The 22432-nt window shown below is 46.8% G+C and overlaps 1 protein-coding gene across 2 annotated transcripts; it reads right to left on the bottom strand.

The window, feature by feature from the left end:
- Positions 1 to 899: 899 nt before the first annotated feature.
- Positions 900 to 18758, bottom strand: dnajc18 (DnaJ heat shock protein family (Hsp40) member C18). 2 transcript variants are annotated; one of them, XM_088933351.1, is made up of 8 exons: positions 18337 to 18758; positions 13445 to 13604; positions 12570 to 12715; positions 11926 to 12132; positions 9234 to 9343; positions 8632 to 8741; positions 5579 to 5751; positions 900 to 4469 (listed from the first exon to the last, which is right to left on the bottom strand). In XM_088933351.1, exons 1-8 carry the CDS (start codon positions 18461 to 18463, stop codon positions 4345 to 4347), a joined length of 1158 nt encoding a protein of 385 aa, XP_088789477.1. In that variant the 5' UTR covers positions 18464 to 18758; the 3' UTR covers positions 900 to 4344. The 2 variants fall into 2 exon arrangements, with proteins under 2 accessions (XP_088789477.1, XP_088789478.1); XM_088933352.1 differs by lacking the exon at positions 18337 to 18758 and adding an exon at positions 13948 to 14089.
- Positions 18759 to 22432: the final 3674 nt, after the last annotated feature.

Below are 22432 nucleotides of genomic sequence, written 5' to 3' on the forward strand. Positions count from 1 at the left end.
TAAGGTTTGTATCGAGGTGTCCGAGGGGAGTGTACTACTGAAACCCCCACTCGTGAATGACGCCTTTATGCATAAACCCACCTAAAGTATCAACTACAGTACATACATTGTAAGCCATGCAAATACTGAACTACTTGGCAAAGTGAGGGGAGGAAATAAAAAGATGAAGTAAAGTTTTCGCCATCTGGGGTGTGGTCTGCACCTTCTACAGTAGGTGCTCTGGAAAATGCAACACTGGATTTCTTGTTTTGAGTGCAGGTAGGGTTCTGGCAATGCAGCTAACACAGCCTGCAGTATTTAAAACGGCATTTACCGCAGTTATGGCCTAAATCAGTTTAACACTTCGTGAGGAAAAGGCACGGGTTTTCCATGACAGATTTCAAAGATTAAAGTCAGAAAGGGCCTCTTCTGCTTTTCAAAGTGATTGAGGTAGTTGCTTGTTCATTTTATTACAAACTTAATATCAATTTGATCTTTTTTTTAACCACAAAGGATCAAATTACAACTCCCCTACAATGTTAAAATGTCTGGTTCTTTGTTCTATATACCATTGAAAACTGAATGTGATATGTAGTTTTGACTTTTTAAAAAACTAGACTACTACTCAAAGGAAACGGTCTAATACAACGATTTCTGATCGTTCATTCTTATCCTTTGCTCCCTATAGAGCATTATAATGATAGTGCATTATGAGCCCTGGCTTCCATGCACACTGCTCATATAGGAGGAAAAACCCAATGGATCTCCTCCCCAGGGCACGGCTCTCGACAACCTCACCATGTTGAGGCTCATCAGAAGATCCAGATTTCTGCAGACAACATTTTTGACAGGACTCCTCTTGTGGGACACCAACGCCGTGATCGATGCTTCTTGAAATTCACAACTTCAGGACACATGGATTACACTGCAAGATATTGTTTTATTAAACCAGCACACAGTTTAGGAGGGGCTACAGGAAGCTATTCATTAAGTGATCATTGGACTTCCAAGCAAATAAAATCAATACCAGGGTGAAAGAGGTGGTGGAGACAGGTAATATTGAAGCTGTAGAGATACTTGCTGGGAATTATACAAACACACGTACTGTAGGATGGAGACACAGCAAACAGGATTACAATTTTTTAACAGTCCATATTTAGGTAAGACAACTAATTTTGTCACTGTTTTCAAGATGGAACTGAAAACCTCTGCATGTTTTTTTTAATTACTTGTATTTAGGTTACCTAAAGAAAATAGTTTAAGCTAATAATAAATACTAAGTAATGCTTAATATGGTGAGAAGCATGCACTGTAGGGAAAATAAAAAAAAACACTTTTTAAAATGTCCTTTTTACTCTTCAGACATGTTATATTATTTTTATAGTTCTGGCTTACTCAGTTTGTTTGAAGCATTTGTCTAATTTTCCGCCGATGATACCAAACAAATATAATTAATTATAATTAAAAGCACCTTGCACATAACTTAAAGAAAAACAGAACCAACACTCCAGCCCCCTCTAGTGTTCACAGTCCTGAAATGATGAAGCAGAACCCCCCAGTCTGGCTTCCTCAAGCTCATCCTGGGAATCCTGTCAATCCAGGATTCTGGCTCAACCAGAGCCTGATCAGGTATCTTCACATCTGATCTCATTCACACTGCAAGTACTCAGCTAACACCCGACTTTACACATGTGGGGAAAAAAAAATGACGAGCAGGTGCTGGTTGAATCGAGAGACCCTCGGTATAAGAGCCCGGGACGGAGGACACAGGCCGTTCAGCTGCTGAAAGGACAGCTGGCGGGACTGCTTCTGGATCAGCACACGGGTACCCCAGCACGCAGACTCTGTAGGCTGGGTTGGAGATGTTCTCTGCAGACTTATGTCATGAACCTTGTCTTGTAGTTAAAATGTTATTAAAAAGTAAAGCACAGAGCAACTCACTGGGTAGTTTCATGGGAACAGTAGGATGAACTTTTGATTGGACAATGTTCCAATCTTAGAGGACAGCGGCTGACCCTTAGTATTGTATGAGCAGGCTTCGCCTTTACAGTCTGCAGGAAGTGTATGAATCCAGTGGAAAGTAACAAGGCCTAGATTGCAATCAGTCCTTTCTAAGACTGCGGGTGTTTCTGTAAGGCTTAGACTGTTTCCTTCACCCTGGTTCTAACAAGTCACACCACCATCTTCTCAGAAAGCCAGGAACCAAGCAGGAATTTGAGACAAAGGGCAGGTCGAGGAGGAAAACGGCTGAAGGGGGAGGAATCTTGGTGCCGAATTCAGAGGAAGCACAGAAGGCGCCAATCTGTTCAGACGTGGAAAGATGTAGAAATAAATTTGTCGATGACTGAATGCTCGGGAAAAAGTGCGAAGCCAATTTCAAGGTAACCTTGGCTCCCGCTGTCTTTCTGGCACAGGAGTCGCAGTGAGAGGACACAGGAAGGGCAGTTTAATCATGGCCATAGAGCAAATAAGGGCTAATATCTCAGTTTGAGATTGATCTTTGATCCTCATTGCTCTGACATGTTTCCTTAGGAGGTGTTATGTGCCCTGTTGGACAAACATGAAACAAACACATCGCTCTCTGAGTGACACTGAGGGTGTCAGAGGTGCCATGTGCCCTGCTGAATGTGCATCTGCAGGGGACACAGCAACTTGTACCTGTAATGGACGTTGGCTGTGGGCATTTTAAGGGGACTAACACAGAACACAGATAAAACTAAGATAAAGAAGATACAGCTAAATCGTGCAGAGGCAGTTATAGATTTGCCTGTAATAGAAAATCCTGTTATCTGGAATTTAATAATTAAAGAGACTATCTTTTTGCTCCTTTCCTCCTGGTTTTTCACTTAAATTACTGCATTACCACAATTCCAAAGTCTTTGCATTCAAAGCTACAGTAGGATTTGTGCACATCTGTTTGCTAATAACCTAAGAGGACTGAAAGCGCAGATCTGATAAACGTACTTGGCCCGTGTCCTGTTGCTGTCTACCTTTCAGTAGAGATCAGACATCTCTCTAAGTTCTGAGCAGCAAATTACTAATTTATTCCATTTTAATGGAAGTGCTGACATTTATATTCACAATAACACAATCCATTTCAGCATTAATACAAACATGTTAAAGGAGAACTGCAGTCCCAATTTCTCAAGACTGGTTATTAAATCTCGGTAACAAAATAAATTAATGGCATTGCAAAATTTAACAAATTCCAAATTAAGCACAAAATCGTTAACGTTGTGAAAGTACTGTATTGTCGCCATGTTGTTGCAAACCTGTGGTCTCTCCATGGGCGAGAGCGAGAGTTCATGAGAACTGTGATGTGAAGCGGCCCTTCCTGCTCACTAGTCTCTGTGATGAGTGATATACTGAGATATACGAGCGAATAAGTACAGGTTGTGCAGCAGATATTTCACCACAGAAATGTTCCAACGTGATCTGCATGCAGAGCTACGCATGTGTCGGCAAAACCATCTCAAAGTCGAGAGAGATATTTCTATTGGATTAAAAGACGTCTTCACAAGCCTTCTATACAATGTAATGGGGCCGCTTCACCTCACAGGAAGTTTTGTTGCCTCATTCTGAATCGCAGAACATGGTGCTGCGCAGACCTGGAATCTATTGCATCTATTTTGTGAGGTAAATTGGAGGTTTTACAAGTTACTGTGTACATTGTACTTTCATGGTGGTTGAAATGCATCACCAGTGCCGATTCTTTGTAACCCTGAAGTACAAAAATAGCCTTGCAGTTCCCCTTTAAGGATTTTAAATAATCTGTTTCAATTTAGCTTTTAAACAGTTATTTGGTACACCCAGGGTGTTGCACCTTATTCTTTTCAAAAGTCCAGAGCCCATAATTGCTTGTCCGGTGCTTGGCACACCTTAGTGATGGTTCGTCCGAGTGCTGCGCCCCGTCCAACCCGCACTCTTATTGCTCCTCCTCTCACTAACCAGCTGCCAGAGCACAGCCATTCACAGCATTTAAAACACTCCACTCGAAAACGTGGGGCTGCAGGTAACAGGAGAGAAAAAAAAACAATAAAACCTTAACTCATAATAGCCCATAGTAGTCCTGTTCCTTAATATAAGGAAATAAAAATAGTATTTCCCAAAACAAAACAAAAAAGCATCTTCTTATGGTGCCAAAGTTGTCCTCCACACAAACCACAGACCTACTGCACATTCCAAAGGAAAGAGAGCCGAGAGCCCTCTCACTGACCGAACTGCCTCGTGAGACACTGAACCCAGGACTGCTGGAACCACACCGCAGCTGGCTCGTGTGCGATCTAAGGTATTTACAAACTGACAGTAGGAGATCAGTCACATCCACGCCCCGGCGCTGAAGGGGAGAAGCAGCTGTGTCCCTGCTCACTCCCCGCGCTGCCTCCCCGCCAGCCGGTACAGTTTGTCGCAGTTCTCCAGCTTCATGGACTCGGCCTTCTGCTTCAGGCGCTCATCCCGGTACAGCTGGCCCAAATTGGCCAAGTCCGATTCTGGAAGAGAGCGAACAGCGATTCAGTGCATATATGTAGCACTTTTCATTCCTAAGGATCTCTAGGGGTTGTATATGGAGGGGGAACTACTTCAGGAGAAGGTGTTATAGCCACAGCACTGCTTAGCAGACCAGGTGCAGGAGGGGAAATTGCTTTACCAACTGAATTGATGAGGGGAGAACGTGAAGTAGTCAGATTGTGCGAGCATACGATGGGGCCATCAAATAGTCAGGACCTCACTTCAACATCTGCTAACTTCTCTTCAATAAGAGTACTTGGTCACCATGCAGTGACACTGGTTGAAAATGTGGGTTCAGAGGGCCACTTGCAACTGCAGCCTGGCCTTCCTTGTACTGTACTGACCCAACCCACCCAGCCTCTGAGACGAGATCAGGTTACAAGATGGGAATGCTACTGTTAAGAGATCAGCTAATGAAGTCTGCCTAAAATGCAAACAGAAATTATCAGCAATGTGGTCTTATCATTTTTCTTATAAAAATGTCATTTTAATTTTAGTAATCGGAAGCAGAAGAAATTGTGGTGAGCTTCATATGTTTGGTACTTTGCACTGCTTTCAATTCTTGCAGTCTGAGGTCCAACATGTAGGCTGAACTGTCCCTGGTCCTGCCTACTGTCCCCCCACAGCACAGGGGAAAAACTCATCCGACTAACCTGCCTAAGGAAGACCAGTAATGTGACTGTATCTTGAAGTCATCTGGATTCAACAGACCCTAAAGAACCCAGGCAACCCCCTCGAACCAGATAGGGTTGTGTAAATGAGATGAAATGGCATGTGCAGTCTAGACAGCAAGACTGCAGCTTGAACGATCATCGCTCCTTGCACTGCACATAAAACAACAGGAGTCATGGATTTCTCCACCAGCGCCATCTTAAGCCTGGCTCTCTGGCACATCAGCATGTGGGTCTCATCACCTCCCTCAGGCCTTGAAAAGAACCAGTGGGACAGGAGCTGGAGGCTTGGAGCAAGCCCTTTTCCCAGGGCAGGATCCCAGTTTCGAAAGAGAGGCAGGAAACGTTTCAAAGGGAGGTCCATCTTTTATGGCCCTAACACTTGCTCAGGGGGGAACAGTTTGAGGAAAATGCCTTACTCTGCTGCTTCTCCTTCCAGCAACTGGTCTGCAGGTAGTCGATGTAGTCGCTCTCGATGGACTTCTCCAGCTCTCGGAGCGCGGCGCCCTTGTACTCTTTCTCAAAGCTCTTGTCCACATAATAGGGCACCCCCAGGTGCTGCGTCTCCCTCGACACCACGAGCCCCAAGGACCTGCGGGCAACACCACACAGCTACAGCTCACCTGCACTCGCCGCCCAGCACACAGGATCAGAAAACCGATTTATCACTAAACCGTTTACTCTCGAAAAGCTCGTTTTGATTGCCTTTCTGCCTGCTGCCCATACAGAATGGGAAATTCAAAGATCTGTCCTAATCTTTCAAGAGATTTTTATAGTCCTAGATCGGGGTCAGCAAACTACGGCCCGCGGGCCAAATCCGGCCTGCTGAACTTTTCTGAGTGGCCCGCAGCTCCCTACTGTTCGAATCTCGAGGGTTACTTTTTGCATCAGATATTGCAGTGGCCAGTGGCCTCTACTTGTTAGCTCTGCTGCTCTCCCTCAGCACTAATGGTCAATTGCAGAACAACACCTATTGCACGATGCATTTTACTTTTAGCCCATCAGACGTCAGCATTAGCCCAGGTTACACACGCCTGTGCCAAACTGATTCCTACCGTAAATTCATTTGGATTTTTGTTGCCTACCGAGATTGGCTCAGTCACGCAAATGACGTCTAGTGAAAGCGGGCCATGATTTCAAACGGCTCTAAAAGAGAGGCTAACTAAGTTATTCCTGCCACGTTGACAAAAAAGAAAGATCGATGCAGTAGAGTCGAAAATTCAACGAAAAATGGTCAGAAGAGTACTTGTGTGTCCCTTGGAAAGAAAAGGTAATGCGTCTTATCTGTCAGGAAACAATCGCCGTGGTTAAAGAATACAACATAAAAAGGTGTTACGAGACAAAACGTCAGGCTACGTTTTCAGAATACACAGGAGACGGACGGAGGGAAAAATTAAAACAGTTGAAAAAGTTGCTTCAGGGGCAGCAAAAACTGTTCAAGAGAAAATTTGAAGAAAATGTTGCAGCTTCCCAGTGCTAGTTATCGAGTATCACAGCTCCTAGCAGCAGCTGGCCAACCCTTCACGGGCGGCGAGTTTATTCAGCAGTGTGTGCTATTCCAGTCGCTGAGTTTATCGGCTAGATAGAGGATTTCACTCAGGTGGCCCAGCAAGGTTAGTAAAATTTTTTTAGTGGCCCTTGCTCTAAAAAGTTTGTCGACCCCTGTCCTAGAGATACATGGTTCAGCATTTTCAGCCAAAGGTCTTGCTCACAAATGCATTTTTTTCCCCACTGGTTATGCATTTTAAATTTAAAACTTATAGGTGAAAGAATATCTCTCATGCCACTTCTTTCTGCAGAGTGTGCATTTCACAAGACAACCAAAGGTCACGTCTTCAATGTTGTTAGGGCAGGAAATGCTAATCTTAATGAGAGTCCCATGTGGCCGATGAAAAAGGAACAATTCTGAAGGTGCCAAATCAGCAGAACTTTGCAGCATAAGGTTAATCTGGTCACTTCAACAGTTACTCTACTGTCTGTGCGGACAGGAAGACCAGGATGGCACATTTGTACAAGAACGGACAGACAGGACAGAATGTGTCATCTCCATGTGATTATGGATTATTTCTGCAGCGTCATGTTTTGTGTGGTTGCTGGGTCAGCTTAATTTATCTTAACAGCTTAACTCCTCACTGAAACACTCAGGTCTTGCCTGAGAAGGCAAAAGGTTTTTGTAAAAAAAAAAAACTCTTCCAGCAAGACTGTGTGTTTGGACACCTGTGTGGTTTGCACAAGTTTGCAAGTATTTTGGTGTGCAGAGATACTTGCAGAGCAGCGTGCCTTAATATGCCGCGTTGAGAGCATTCACAGAGACTGACTGCACCTGTCGGGGTCAAACAGGTGGGCAGAGCACATGCTACTGCGCCCTCTTACTCTCTGGGCTCTGCAACATTTGAAACTGGAGACCGGTGCTGCACGGAGCTCCACACTCTCGTGACAGCAGCGTTAGGAAGAGTCATTTCAGCACGGGGAAGTGATTCTGGCTCTTGGTTTCAAAGGCCAGAGAGAAGATCTGGACATGAAGAGTCCTGGGTGCTGGATTGTGCTCGTGGCCCCTTAGCCAGCGGCAAACTCATTGAAAGGCATAGAAAGAGCCGAAACCGGAATGGATCAGGACGAATAAACGTGAACTTGAACTTCCTGCAGCTCACAGTTAGATTTTGGTCTAATTTCGTGATGATAAAGCAGCATTTCTGTCTTATCACACAGAGAGCTCTCTTCCTCTTTTCACCCCCCACCACAGGATGCAGCCAAAAACGACAGCTTGACATAACTGCTGCTAAAAGACATAGAAAGAAACTTTCTCACGTGTTCTCCCAATGTTGCGAACCCGGATTAATATTCCAGTCATGTCTGTTTCATTCCTTTTTTTGTTTCCAGAATTATTATTTTTGAGAACTCCTCCTGAAAGTGCTCTTTTAAAATAGATATTGGAGGTGTACTTCATACTGTACAGCTTTGCAGGGAAAAGTTCAAATTTCTACTGATTAACGTTACACGAGAAGCTGGTCGCCGTCTGCACAAAACCGTACAAGTCAAAACATCACTCTGCAAAAGCGACTGCAGTATCAAGATCTAGCTGTGCAGATTTACTTTACCCTGGCATCCTATACAACGGGATGCTGAGTCAGCAGTCCACCGGAGTTCAGATTGCTTTCCATTTGTGTGGATGTAGTAATGCACACACGTCCACACTACACTGAGGGAAGAGACTCCATCCTTATGAGGAATCAACATGGAGGCAGGGACCCTGCAGAGTCTTGTCATGGATAATGAGCTGCTGTCATTATTTTGACAATACTGATTCGAACTCCGAAACTGTACAACGTCATCAAATGCAACACAGGAATAAAGTTTGTTCATTACAGTCATTTTACAAGGACACTCTGAGTCTAACTCAAATACCTGATAAAAAAAAAAACCTCCAGAGAGCGACAGAGCAACTCGAGACATTCCTGTGCAAATGACTTACGGTTTGTAGAACAAGCTGTAGGGGGGATTGGAGGCCATCAGCTGGGTCACCACAGAGATCAGTATGAGCACAAGCACGGGCAGGAGCTGAAGAAACGCCGTGAATGTGTTCTAGGACAAAGAAGAGCCCGGATTATAAACACCCTGTTGCACCCCGGCCTGGAAGCGCCACAGACAGCTGGTCTCGCACACAGCCCTTCGGGACCCAGCTGTGTAGAGCACAGGCCTCCCCTCTGCACTGGCTACAGGACCCAGGGTTTGCCACCGGCCTTTTCAAACACACGAGCCAATACTGAGGTTACCCAGCAGGGCTTTGAACAGCCCCAAGCGCTAGGTGCCAGTCGCACAGACAAGGACAGTGAGGCTGCCCGTCAGAGCTCTTTCATCCAAGGAGCTCCCGTCACCTCTCTTACTAGGGCAACAGACCCACTGGTGCAGCCCTTCAGCGATCCTGCCTCAACCGCGGCGCCGAGCGCGGGAGCCATGCAGACGCCTGCACGATTACCACACTCCGGCGAGGCCCCCCGTCCCGGCTCCCCCGCAGCCGTGCGAGAGGAGCCGCTCATGGCGCCACGCCCCCCCGTCCGCTGCAGGAACCGCTACCTGGCTCTGGTGCTCCACCTCCTCCTCCCTCCTCTCGTTCATGCGGCGGCGCCGGGGCTGGTAATAGTGGGTGTACGTCGCCCCTCTGTTGGTGTACATGTGAATGTTGCCTGGAAAACACATTCTGTACAGTTAAGAGAAAAAAAAAACTATCATTCATATTTTACACTGAAACCCCCTGAAAGGCTTGACACGCTAGTCTCAAGCATTACTGGCAAGGCAGCACAAAAACGCACATTTCCTGCGAACAGCCTAACCCAGCAGGGGGCTGTACGCGCAGTGCCTCTCCAGCGGCTCCCAGTTCTCCGAGAGGTATACCGGACGTGCTCGTACAGTACCCCGTGGATGAAGCAGGGCTTCTGGTGCCTGGCAGGGGCTGTGGACCAGGCTGCCGGCAGGACAATGCCGTGTCCACACGGGGGCTTCGAGCCCGGCTCAGGTATTCTTAGTAAGAGTCACGGACTAGTCGCAGGGAAATCATCCACACTGAAACGTACGCCTGTGATCTGGATTCCGCTACACGAATACACAGGCATTTAAATACCACTGAACAAGAGAACATATTCTGACTACTGATAAGTGTTAAAAGTGCAAAATGATCATTTACTTCGAGTGGAGCTTTCTGGGGATGATTCGATGTAGGGATCACTGATTTTCAGTGGTCCTTCCAGATAGCTTTTCATAGCACGGTTGTCTAGGATGTGGAGTGAAATATTAGCGGTGCAGAAACCCATCACTGAATCTAGGCTCAGTGAGCCACTGAACCTCTGTCAGACGATGCATCTGATCTTCAGTCTTTACAGCACATAAACAATTTCTGTACTTTTGCCTTCTAATCCACAGTCCATTTCAGGCCTTGCACTGTACTTTTTTTTTGCAAAACATCTCTCAACATGTTCATAGGATTTCGTGTTTCTTTTGTACGAAACATCATCCCAGAGTGAAATGGCTCCTTTTGGGTATCCATTTCCTCTCTGTACCTGACACCTCTTTCCCTCATTTCCCACACTTCACTGCTCCATGACAACAGACCTTGGAGGCTTTGCAAAAAAAACAATTTTCTTTAACCCCATTTTTTTTCCTGATTTCTTATATTTTGGAATTTTCCAATAATTAACAGACATCTCTTAAGATCTTAAGATTGTAGGATCCATGACCTCTGCCAAAATTAACACCCCAGTCATCACTAGGGCCTGAGGTTTTTGAGTATTTTTCTAACCTGCATTTCAGTCCTCATTTAGTCCTAATATTGGTATCGAGAAGCCAATATTTGCGTCTTCTTAAGCCACTTATTAAATAATCATCCAAGTCATAATGTTCTTTATACTTTTTTCAATTGTCAATTTTATGTTTTGCACCAATAAACTCACCATAACTATTTTCTAATTATAACATTAATCACAGTTCTGCTGTTACTGAGGATTACTGAGATTAGAGCACCTACAGAGACATCTGAAGAACAACTACTGCAGTTCAGCCATTAACCTCTCCAAGTCCTTAAGAACCCTGCCCTGGGCTCCAGAGTGCCAAAGACAGAGGGGAGCAGTGGTGGCCTGGTGGACCAGTCTGTCTGCAGGTGTTCTGGATCTCTGCAGAGCAGCAGCACCTGAAGGGCTGGGAGAAGCTGTTGAATTGGTCCCGTCAAGACAATAATGATTTAATTTAGGCTGAAAGCTGAGCTGGAGTGAAAACCTGCAGACCCTGCCCACCAATAACATAACATATAGACCATAACAGCCTCCACTAAGAGCGCTGGCCATACCCTACAGCCCACAGACAGGCGCTGCAGCTACCCTGGGTGACAGGGCGCAATGGGGGTGCGGTCAGGTCTGAGCTGCCCATGGTTTCATCAGACAGCCCCTGTGAGCTTGCAGAGCTGTTAGTAAGAGCTGCAACATTCGTCCGCCAGACACTTGACTGTGCTGTTTCCGCTGTGAGCTGACAGTGTGAAATGCAAGCGGATGATGACAGGGCATCTTTAGGGCATGTGAGCATGTGATCTAGAGCAGTCTACATCTGGCCCGAGCCGGTGTGGAGGGTATTGCGACAAGCTGAGCTGGTCGGTTCCTAAGAAATGGGACGAGGCCAAGAAAATATGAGTGACTGTAAGCGACTCGCAGAACTTTTAGAAATTGAAGTTAAAGAAGAAAAAAGCAGAGGCTTAACCAGCTACTGGCACTGCATAGGCAACTGGAGATCTGTCCATCCAATGCAGTGATCTTCACCTCTGGTTAAGGAGGGCCTAAACTGTTCAGATTTCACCAGTGTTGTCAATTAGTGGCAAAGATCACATTAAGCCAGCATAACTAAACAGCCTCTTAGAGATCTGAGAGTAACGGAGAGTTTGATTGCGGTGAAAACGATGAAGTCTAAAGGGTTTAGAGGAACATGAAGGCACAACTACTTTAATCGCTTTCATCACAGTCTCATCTATACCGCAGTTCAGGTGGGTAGCTGCGTCACTTTCTACTCTTTTCAGCATGGAATAAACCTGTTACTTGTTCATTTATATTGTGTTTAGTGAACTGGACTAATCAAAGTGGCCATGCTATGCGTCAGTGATCCGCTTCACAGATGCCGCGCTCTCTCTCCTTACTGAACGAAGCCCCTATTCCACATGCACAGGAGGGAAAAGCTCACAGGAGACCGGAAACACCTGTGAGAGGGGTGGGATAAAGAGGTGCAGGATCACCTGTGGGGAACCGCCCCCCGAAGAAGACGTTGAAGAGCTCTTCTGGGGAGATGTCGGCCTCGAAGTCCCTGTAGAAGTTGCGGTGGTGTCGGTGGTGGGCGGGATGGGCGGGGTGGGCGGTGCTCTCCATGGGCGGCTCTTCTCCGTACTGGTCGTACTGCTTTCGCTTCTCGGGGCTGCTCAGCACGGCGTAGGCGTTCCCTATGGCTGAGGGCACAACAGGAGACGCACGTCACCTTCCCCCGGCGCGCTCGCAATGCAAGAGGCGACGACAGCCCGACCCGCAGCCAAGCAGAGAAAAACGGGTGCGCACTTGAAGATGTGCTCGCTACTAACGGATAATGATGTACAGTACCTGTCGCTGGGAAGCCTTAACAAGCACTGCAAATGCTTTGGATCACTCTAGGTCTCACAAGAGTCCTCCCAATTATTCATTTCCTTCCCACCATGTCCATCACACTCCAGTCCCCAAGAGGCAACTCTGTTCTCACTACTGATTCATGTGATTGCAATGGTAAATGCTTTTGACATACAACATGAATGTGTTACGTATGAAAGAATAAAGGGGCAGGGCCAAAAGCACTATCTAGTCCATGTTACTCCCAGAACAGTTCAGGAACAATGATATCACTGGCACTGAATACCTTTAAAAGCGTCAGTAGCTCCAGGGGCACAGTTTTTGTCTGGATGGAATTTGAGGGCCAGTTTCCTGTAGGCTTTCTTCAGATCCTCATCGCTGGCATCTTTAGTCACACCCAAAATCTCATAGAAGTCCTTGCATTTCTTTATCCTGTAAAAAAAGTTCTTTTAAACTTTTAAAGTTTGAGCACAGGGTGTACAGAAAGTTACACAGCCTTCTATGCAAAAATCCCACATTTCAGTCAAGTGACTGCCGAGAATGATGCAAGTAGAAAACTGAGCCCACTCAGTTCGTCCTTCTGGCAACACATAAGTCGAAAATTCGTCCCACTCAGCTCAACAAGTTTAGCAGCCTTTCTTTCAGAGGACACTAGAAACCCCGGTGACAAACACAGAACTGCCACTAAACACTTTTGAAAACTGTAAATGATGACTAGGGCATAATGAAATCCTGCTGGTTCTTTAGTTTAGCCGTCTAACGAAAAAACATGCATCGCTGTCACTCTTATTAATTGTACATTTTCTTTTCTTTTTTCAGCCTAGTGATTCAAATTACAGTTCCTTACTGCAACCCTGGGACGCAGGTCCAATTCCAGACTAATAAAGCCTTGAGGTGCTGTGTTCAAGTGGCTAGAAGTGATTTCAGCAAAAACCCGACAGTAAAAAGATATTTTGTTCTGTAGAAGCAAAGTAAAATAATCACAAATCTGAAGTATTTTGCTACATTACACTACCCTACCCTGTATTATCTGATGGTTCTACATTTCTGGAAACAGAGTTTCCCTGTCTTGGAATCCCAAATCCCGTTGTGATCTGGAAGTTGCAATGTGGAGGCAAGAGAAAAGACAACAGCAGAGGGCGCCTGTGAGCAGCGCTGTACCTCAGGACACCCTGCCGCTGCTCCTCGGTGTAGCTCTTGGCCTCCGCCTCTCTTCCTGAAAGAGCATCGTCCTCGTGGCTCGGCCGCCGGCTGTGGAACTCAGGCACGCGGCCCCCCTCCCCTGCCGCACTCCCATTCCTCACTATGGCGTCAATTAAGGCTAAAAAGAGAGAGGAGGATTAGTCACACAGTGCCTGCGGTCTTCACAAAACCACCACGGCCAGCCACCCACTCTCCCACTCCCTGCGTCCCAGTGATAAGCGAATGATCACTGCCACGGCGGCTCAGCTGGGTGGAAAACACTCCCATCTTTAAAACCTCAAAGTTTTCAGAGCACCGCTCAGCGCCCCTGCGTCACCCCGAAAGCTCAGCGCCCGTACAGCACCGCGACTGCGTCACCCACAGTGAAGACCACCCCTCAGCCCATGTACCTTACGACGGGCACCAATTTCACTCATTTATTAATTTCAATTCTTAGTTAGACAGAATCCTTATTATCTCACTTCTGACCGAGACAGAATCCTCGCGAAGGTGCTCAGTGACTCCTCGCTGTTGGGGGGACATGGTCACCTGTTAATACTGCCCAAAGCTCACTGCAGACACACTAGGCAAGGAAGCTTCTGGAGCAGCACGGCTGCCCCTGACTTCTGCTCTGCCAGCTTTCTGTCTGAAACTGTTCTTCCTGGAAGGACTCCTTATCGTGACACATCATTCTCAGCATCACAGACCAACAGAAAAACCAGCCAGGCTGGAAATTCACATGACAGGAGTTCCTGTTGGCCTGCAAGTTTCCTGGAGTTGATACAGAAAAAAAAGGAAAAACATCTTTTACCACAGGGCTTAGATTTACATGTATTCATTTTCTGCCTGGCCCTTTGTGCAGTTATTGTGTTCTGTGGTGTGGATTAACTGTACAAGGGTCCCCTAGAAAGTAATGCCACGTAAATGTTGAAAACAACGAAGCATTCCATGCTGCGAGCTTAACTTGCCAACTTCTTGTTGTTCCAGTTCAGAAAGGTTCCTAGAGACACCCCCTGCAATTAGCCATCAAACATCATGAAAGCGGGGCATCACTTTATGGGAGACTGACAAAATCAGGCCCTTATGTCAGGCTTGAAGGCACAAGTAAGGGCTTCGCGCCTGCAGACTCTCACAACCCTACTATTTCAACAGCTGGAACACAGAACCTCTGTGCCAGATGTGCACATGCTCTCTGTGTGGCGATGCGCCTCGACGCAGCCCACAACAATCCATACCGTTTTCATGGTGCAGGACACATTTTAACCAACTGTAAATTACTTGACTAAAATAGTCATTCAAAAGACTAATTATACCCGTTATGCCCACTAGATTGCCATTCTATGGCAATCGGTATCATTGACTCAAACTGGAAGGTGGCAGGACTGTGCCAGAAAAAAAAGTGCATTTTTGACCACCAATAGTTATCAAACTACACAATATATCAAGGGACAATTCTTTGCCTTGGCCTCAGTCACAGCTCATCCTGCACGGTATAATCTATTCAATAAAAAGGGACAGATCGATCAAATGGTCAAATAAAGCTGAAAAACACATTTGGCGTCAGTTTAACTTCATGCATCTCTCCCTCAATATATAAAGCACTGTGTGAAATGTTCATAAGGTGATGCTGGCCTGTGCAAAATAACTCATAAAATCTGTGAGGAATCGCTGCCAGCGAGCAGCTCCCACAGTGTGCCCAGCAAGACCAGCCCGCCGCAGGCCCCAGCCACCACCGCTGTCTGCGGTGCAGAGTCATTTCCTGGTTCTCACCACGCGTCGCTGCGGCGGCCGGAGCCCGTGGTCAGCTTCCTGGCTTTCATGTCCTGCCAGGAGTCTCGAGGAGCGTCACTGTGACGCCAGCGTTCACGTAACAGCGTCTGCGGCAAGCTCACACACTACATCCGCACAAAGACACCGGAAGAGAGGACTGCGGGCTTTAACATACACAGCTTGGCACTGCCCGGGCCAGCAGGGGCGCAGGGTTTCCTGGAGTGAGCCACACCTGACCTCAGCGCACAACGTGCGCTGCCCTCTTGGCCTGGACACAGGCACCGCCACGCTGCCTGCGTTCTGCTGCAGGACAGAAACGAACCCCATGAATTACAGACTTTTAAGAGTATTTTTACAACTGAACTGAAATACAGGAAAAACAACCAATCATTGGGACCTGGTGACATATTATAATACCCAGTAGGCTAGTGGTTTTAAGGTAGTACTGCTTCTTCACTGCCCTTCGGTCCTGGGTTCGATTCTGTCCACATGGGTGACAGCAGGTGCACCCATGTTCTCCCATTTCCCAGTGACACACTGTCTTGGGTAACTGGTGTCCCAGTATGTATGTGTGCAGCAGCAATGGGCGAGATCCTATCCGGAGGCCATGAAAAAGGTTACAGATGAGACGAGGCTGTTCAGCCCGTCGAGTCTCCAGGCAGCAGCTAACTGACTGGCATCAGCAACAGGCTGGGTAGCTTGTTCCACACTACAAAAATCCCACCTCTGTGTAACCAAGGGACTCCTGTCCTGACTGGAGGACACCATCCAGCTGTTTCTTGAAAGAAACCAAGAACAGGCTGGGTAGCTAATTCTGCACTCTCACAGGATGTACACACACTGCCCAGGGAGTGCTCTACAGGACCCTTAAGAGGAATAATCAGCTCTCTGATAATGGACATATTTCTTTATGATTTTCATTTTACCCTACCGGCTAATAATATTCTATTTTATTAAGTGAAAGGCATGTCTTGGAGACAAAATATAATTAATGCAGTTGGACAGTCTATAGAGAGAGGTGCGAGCAAAAAGAAATAAAAGATTAATACAGATCTGCCGCTACAATAAAGACTCCTAACCTAATTCATCTCCTAAAAATACAACTGTCTATAAGCTGAGTCATACAGTTCTACAGCACATGCAGGGCTATAAAAGGCTTCCTTCATCACATGGGAAATCACATGTGCATTGGGACTCAACTAACCTGCCCATCCAGAACACCTGATTCATTTACTGATGAACATCACATTCACCCCAGCAGAACAGGCTGAACACTGCCTTCCTTCCCTAAACCAACTGACTGAACATCACTAGTCAGATGTTCTTTTATATTTTTTAAATGTGGAGATGTTCCACTGTCACTGAGTTAAAATGGAAGTAGTAAACTGAAGTTTGGGAGGGATAACAATGACAATCAATATCTTGTTGTCCCTAAAAATTTCTCCTTTGTAAAGAAATTCTCTATATTCTGCAAACACTGCACTGTCCTCAGATTATTTAACAATGTGCCTGTAAAACCTGCTTAAAAAGTAACCTAAACGGTGATGTTCACGTTAGGTACTGAGTTAATACCAGCAATAAGCTACAATTTAATTTACCGAAAAGCCTGCAGATCATCTGCAACTAAAAACCAAAGGTTTTTGGTTAAGTAGCACTACTAAAAATGTATTTGTACAAGAGATAAGAATAAAAAAAAAACTGCAAAACTAGAGCCCTTTCACCCAAAAATAACCTTCAAACTGTGTCACCTGTAAAATTAATGACAGATTTCAAAGGAGAAAAACAATATTTTTACATCTCCGCTGAAGGCAGAACACCCATCTATCACTGCTGACCCCTCCATGGGGAGAGACCAGCAGCCAGTCGCCGCCAGTGGGAAAGAACAGACCTTCCTGGCGTTAAAGAACTGGGTGCGAGTTCCTCTCCGCGGTGTTTAAAACCAGCAGGAGGACCTTCCGGTCTCGGTGCTCTGCTCGTACTGGGCTCAATGGACAACAGCCAAGAGCAAGCTTCGGGACAGAGCCATGATGCAGGGGGCTTGCTCAGGAGTGGCGTGTGGCTCCCTCCTGAGCTCAGTCTGTCCCCACGGGAAGCGCCGCCGACACACTCAGGGGTGCACAGCCGCGCCGCGTGACTTGGGCACACGGACGCCCTCATGACGCCAAAGTACATAAAAGACCTCAGAGAGGCAAGTTCATTCATCGCTGTGTTTGAAAGGCCTGCGGCTACAAAAAAAGGAAACTAGTATTTCCACGCAGATCGAGCCTCAGGCTCAGGGGCAGACTCGTCACTCCGGCGCAGGATCGCGACTTCAGGCCAGCGTGCAGAACTCCTTCTCCTGCGCTACAACACGCTGAGGGTCACGTAGTACGAGCCCAGCTGACGCCTCGAACTGAGGAACGCTTACTTAAAAAAAACCGCAATAAGTAAAACTGTTGCTCAGTCCCGCTTTTAGTTAAACAGCAGAGCTGATTCTAGAGCGCGTCTTTAGCAGACACACACGGCGGCCAACAGAAAGCGCTGATGGCAGCCGACCCCCGTTCTCTGTTCCAGACAAAGCCCGACCCCTCCGACACTCCTGCCTCTGGCCTGGGCTACTGGGCTGGCAAGAGGTCTCAGCGGACACCAGCGGCTGCAGACCGCTCTGCAAGGAAGTCTTCACATTATTATCACTCGTCTTTTCTTTGAAATAAAACTGCACACTCGCAATGCGTGTTAGAGGGATTGATAACGGAGGCGCATTACATTTCTACTAACACGGAGACATTAAAAGGCAGCTCACAAGTCAGCATGATCAGTTCGCGGTATCGCTGACAGCCCCGTACTTCTCCAGTATGCTATTTGTAGCCCGGCACTATCAGAATGTGCGAACCGTCCTTCACAGAGCTACAGCTGAATAGTTATCTCCTCGGGATGGCTTAACTGTTACCATCGATCGTGCAAGGACCCAGTTCTTAAAAGTCCTCGTTTTCAACCATGCGCCTCTCCCGTTTAATACTGCAAGAACAAGCATGCCCTTAGGTAAGCGACCATACGAACGCTACAAGATGCATTGAAACAAGAACTGAACCATGCAGAATGGCGCTGCTGCAGCGAATTACCTCTCGCTCTAGTGCTGGGATATACTTTCTGGGCCTCCTGCAACAACTGTAGAGCTTTCTCTCTTTTCCCGGAGCGCAAACACTGCTTTGCCTTCTCTATTAACCTGTCCGACTCCTCCTTTTCCATCTTGTGTCTCTCTCACGACCCCCAGATTCGCCACAGACACCTGGATGGTAACGACTAGGGGTGTCTCGGTGTGCTGTAACTGTAATGTTTACATCCAGAGCTCTGTCAGATTCGCATTACTTATTCTAAACGGTACCATTCTGGTAAACCTTCACCGGTCAGAACGCGCTTATTTCTGCGAGTGTGTCTCAGAAGAAACAACAACAAAAACAAAAAAAAACCTCAAAATCCTTGCGCGCAACAAGGAGGAATCTAACACCGACCCCAAGCAATTTCACATTTTCCCCAGGTCGACCGGAAGCGGAAACCGCTGCGGCGAGGACGGCACCTGCAGGAGCCAATGGCCACGCGGCGTGTCTCGAGATGGGCAGACCTGCGACGCCAGTCCGCGACCGTGCGTGCGATATTAATACAGTATTTATAATCGGCGTCTAATTTTTATTTCTGTTCCCTATTCCAACAGAATTTTTGTAACTATTTTGTTGTTAACCTTAATTTATTAGAGTTACAATGTACATAAAAGGCATAACGTCACACAGGTGTCTCTCAAATTGGTAGTTTTTTATGGTAAATGAATCACATTCTTAAGTTTATGAGAACATAAGGCAGGATACAGTGTGAGCCGTGTAACTCGTCTGGTTGCTAGAAGTGCAGAGACCCGAGGATCTAATCCGGCGATTTTTCTGGAAGAAAGCGGGTTTTCAGTTTCCACCACATGGCCGGGCAGCTTGTTCCCCACCCCCACCACCCTTTGTGTACAGAAGTGCCTCCTGCTCAGTCATGTGCTTTTTACACGTCTGTCCTGACACACACACGCCACATTAAATACCTCCTGCCTGCTGTTTGAGAATTAATATTTCACTCAACCATCCATTTTCTAGCGGCTCTCTCCAGTACAGGCTGAGGGGAACAGAAGCCAATCCCATCAGGCAGCGAGCGCCAGGCGGATTCATCTTCTGAAACTCGACATACAGTTTGCCCATAAGATGCATACTGCTCAGAGAGCTCTAACAGGCCAGCTGCACTGGCTTACCTGTTCTGAACGTCTGCTTGTCCAGCAAAAACTCTTTAACTCTTCGAAATGGGTTTCATTTCATTCAACACAATAATTTTGTTTATATTGAAGGATAAAGAATAACGGGGGCTGGATCTGTAACGAAAGCTGCTTTGACCTTCAGCAGAAGCCCAGGAGTCGGATGTTGTCGGACAGCTGGACACTTTACATCTCACTCCGATGTCCCCGTTTCCTCTCTGTGACAGCTCCGGCTTCCAAACTCTCCTCTGTACACAAAATGGACTACAGGTTTTTCAATATGTATGTGTGTATCTATTTGTACAGTGTAGAGCCTAACTGGCTAGACTGTCATTTTCCTGTTGTTTCCATGACCAGAGCAGATGAGAATGAACATGAGTACACATTGAGTATGTTTGTACAAATACATTAGAATCAGGCCGTGTTGCTCACTGCTGAAATATTCCACCTCTTTATCAGACACAGGCTGTGGTATCTCTCACACAGAGCCTGAGGCTTCTCAAGCTGCATCTGCACTTCTGCTTCCACCTGCTGTACATTTCCTTCCTCTTTCTTGCTCTTTTAGTGACCACTGTCACCCGATTACACAGGTCTGGGAGGATGTGCTCCAAAGTGCACAAAAAATGGCTTTATCTGTGCCTCACAGCTAAATGTAAATGATTATCCAGAAACGCATATACAGTACAGGCATCCTTTTCCAGTTGGTGGACTACAGCCACTTTCATCCCGAAGGGTTTGAAAATACCTTATCTGCCAAAGTATAATCCCCACCTAAAGACACAGGGTGATCATTCTGCACCAGCGTCCCCACTTGGGAGACACACAGAGGCCATTCTGCACCAGCAGCCCCACCTGGGAGACACACAGTGATCATTCTGCACCAGCAGCCCCACCTGGGAGACACACAGAGGCCATTCTGCACCAACAGCCCCACCTGGGAGACACACAGTGATCATTCTGCACCAGCAGCCCCACCTGGGAGACACACAGAGGCCATTCTGCACCAACAGCCCCACCTGGGAGACACACAGTGATCATTTTGCACCAGCGTCCCCACCTGGGAGACACACAGCGGCCATTCTGCACCAGCAGCCCCACCTGGGAGACACACAGCGGCCATTCTGCACCAGCAGCCCCACCTGGGAGACACACAGTGATCATTCTGCACCAGCAGCCCCACCTGGGAGACACACAGTGATCATTCTGCACCAGAGGCCCACCTGGAAGACACACAGAGGCCATTCTGCACCAACAGCCCCACCTGGGAGACACACAGAGGCCATTCTGCACCAGCAGCCCCACCTGGGAGACACACAGTGATCATTCTGCACCAGCAGCCCCACCTGGGAGACACACAGTGATCATTCTGCACTAGAGGCCCACCTGGGAGACACACAGTGATCATTCTGCACTAGAGGCCCACCTGGGAGACACACAGTGATCATTCTGCACCAACAGCCCCACCTAGGAGACACATAGCCGCTATATTGCACCAGCGGCCCCACCTGGAGACACACGGCGGCCATTGTGCACCAGCAGCCCCCACTGCTCGTGCAGATCAGGGGGAGGAGAGAAATTGCTTCAGCAGTTGAAATGCCGAGTTGTGGTCCCCGTGGGATTTCCATCTCTGCAGGCAGATTGTGTTGAGGTCGCTGAAGCCAGCCGCGTGCAGCTCCACGCACACAATACCAGCGGTGCCCTGTTCAACGGCCAGGGTATGATGTAATCACTGAAACTGCTTAGTCTCAGCGCATTCACATGTTTGTGCAGCCAGTCTATTGAAAGAAAGCCTTCAAAACAGCACTGTAGCCTAGATTCTTAGCCAATTGCCAGCCTCAACTAAACAGACCGACTTTAAATATGCCCCCTTAAGCAGTTCTTTTGTCATTGAACCCTATAACTCACTACAGCAGGGAAATAGGAATAGAAAAATGGTACAGTCTGATTTATAACGCGGAGAATACAGAGACCCACGTTCTGTTCTGAAAGTGAAAGTGTACTTTGTTCAGCATACAATTAAAATATTCAAGGAAACAGTTCTGCCACAGTTACATGAGGATTAATTATGGAGACAGACAGGAAATGCTTTCTCAAAGCATTTAAAAGAAAAGCTTTTGGGATATTGCAGAAAACATTCAGGTTTTTACAAACGTGATTATGAGCTTCTGTTGTCGGAAACAGGCCCGTGACTCCTATAGTCATTTGAAAGTTACAAGGCCAGGACTGGTTTCAACAGTCAAAAGGAACAGGGCATGGAAAAACAAAAATATACAAAAGTATATAATTCCAGGGGAAATATAAACAGTCATTTTTCATTTTATGCCAGTAACTGTTATTAATTTATTAAACACTGCAGATAATACTCTCGTATTGACTCGTTACAATCAAAAGGTTGTACGGCTGACGTTTTTGTTTAAAAGTGATGTAGGTGATGAGGCCAGAGTCCCATAGTAACTACAGCTCTACTCTTCAGCTCCCAGCAGGTGATGCCTTTAGCCACTTAGATTACGACAATAGGCTCAGGGCACTTTTACTGCTTCTACTGAGCACTACACCCGCCATCTGTTTATCGCTGAGCCGAGACGAGCTTGCAAAAGTGAACCAAAAGTGAGGCACGTGGGATATAAAATAGCACATCGACGTTTCTTTACAAATGTCTTCCAGCTTTTGATTAGGGGTGGTTGGCAGATCCTAACCAGATTTAGAAAACCTGCATCGCTTGTCTTTCAAATTTAAAGTAAATCCAGAAAGTGCCGTTTTGCGTCCTGTCTCTCGCGGTGCGTGAAGTTTCCTGGTTGATGCTCTGTGAAAGAACCTCCCGATGTGAGGGCAAGAGAAAGAGATCCACTCTGCTCCTCCTGCTCCTGTAGCTCACAGGCTCTCTTTAGGGCTACGGTACACACAGGGTGCTTTTTCTCTACTGGAGGTTCTTGTTA

This window comes from Atractosteus spatula, chromosome 14 (assembly GCF_055471065.1).
Source record: "Atractosteus spatula isolate fAtrSpa1 chromosome 14, fAtrSpa1.hap1, whole genome shotgun sequence".
Classification (NCBI taxonomy): domain Eukaryota; kingdom Metazoa; phylum Chordata; class Actinopteri; order Semionotiformes; family Lepisosteidae; genus Atractosteus; species Atractosteus spatula.

What these genes read in the sequence shown, in the direction of transcription:
- dnajc18 (XM_088933351.1), bottom strand. Translation starts at nt 18,463, where the DNA reads ATGGAAAAGGAGGAGTCGGACAGGTTAATAGAGAAGGCAAAGCAGTGT. An exon ending in AGGTGGAGCACCAGAGCCAG is followed by an intron (nt 8,742 to 9,233) that starts GTAGCGGTTCCT and finishes TCTTTGTCCTAG; the next exon opens with AACACATTCACGGCGTTTCT. An exon ending in CTGGAAGGAGAAGCAGCAGA is followed by an intron (nt 4,470 to 5,578) that starts GTAAGGCATTTT and finishes GCTCTCTTCCAG; the next exon opens with AATCGGACTTGGCCAATTTG.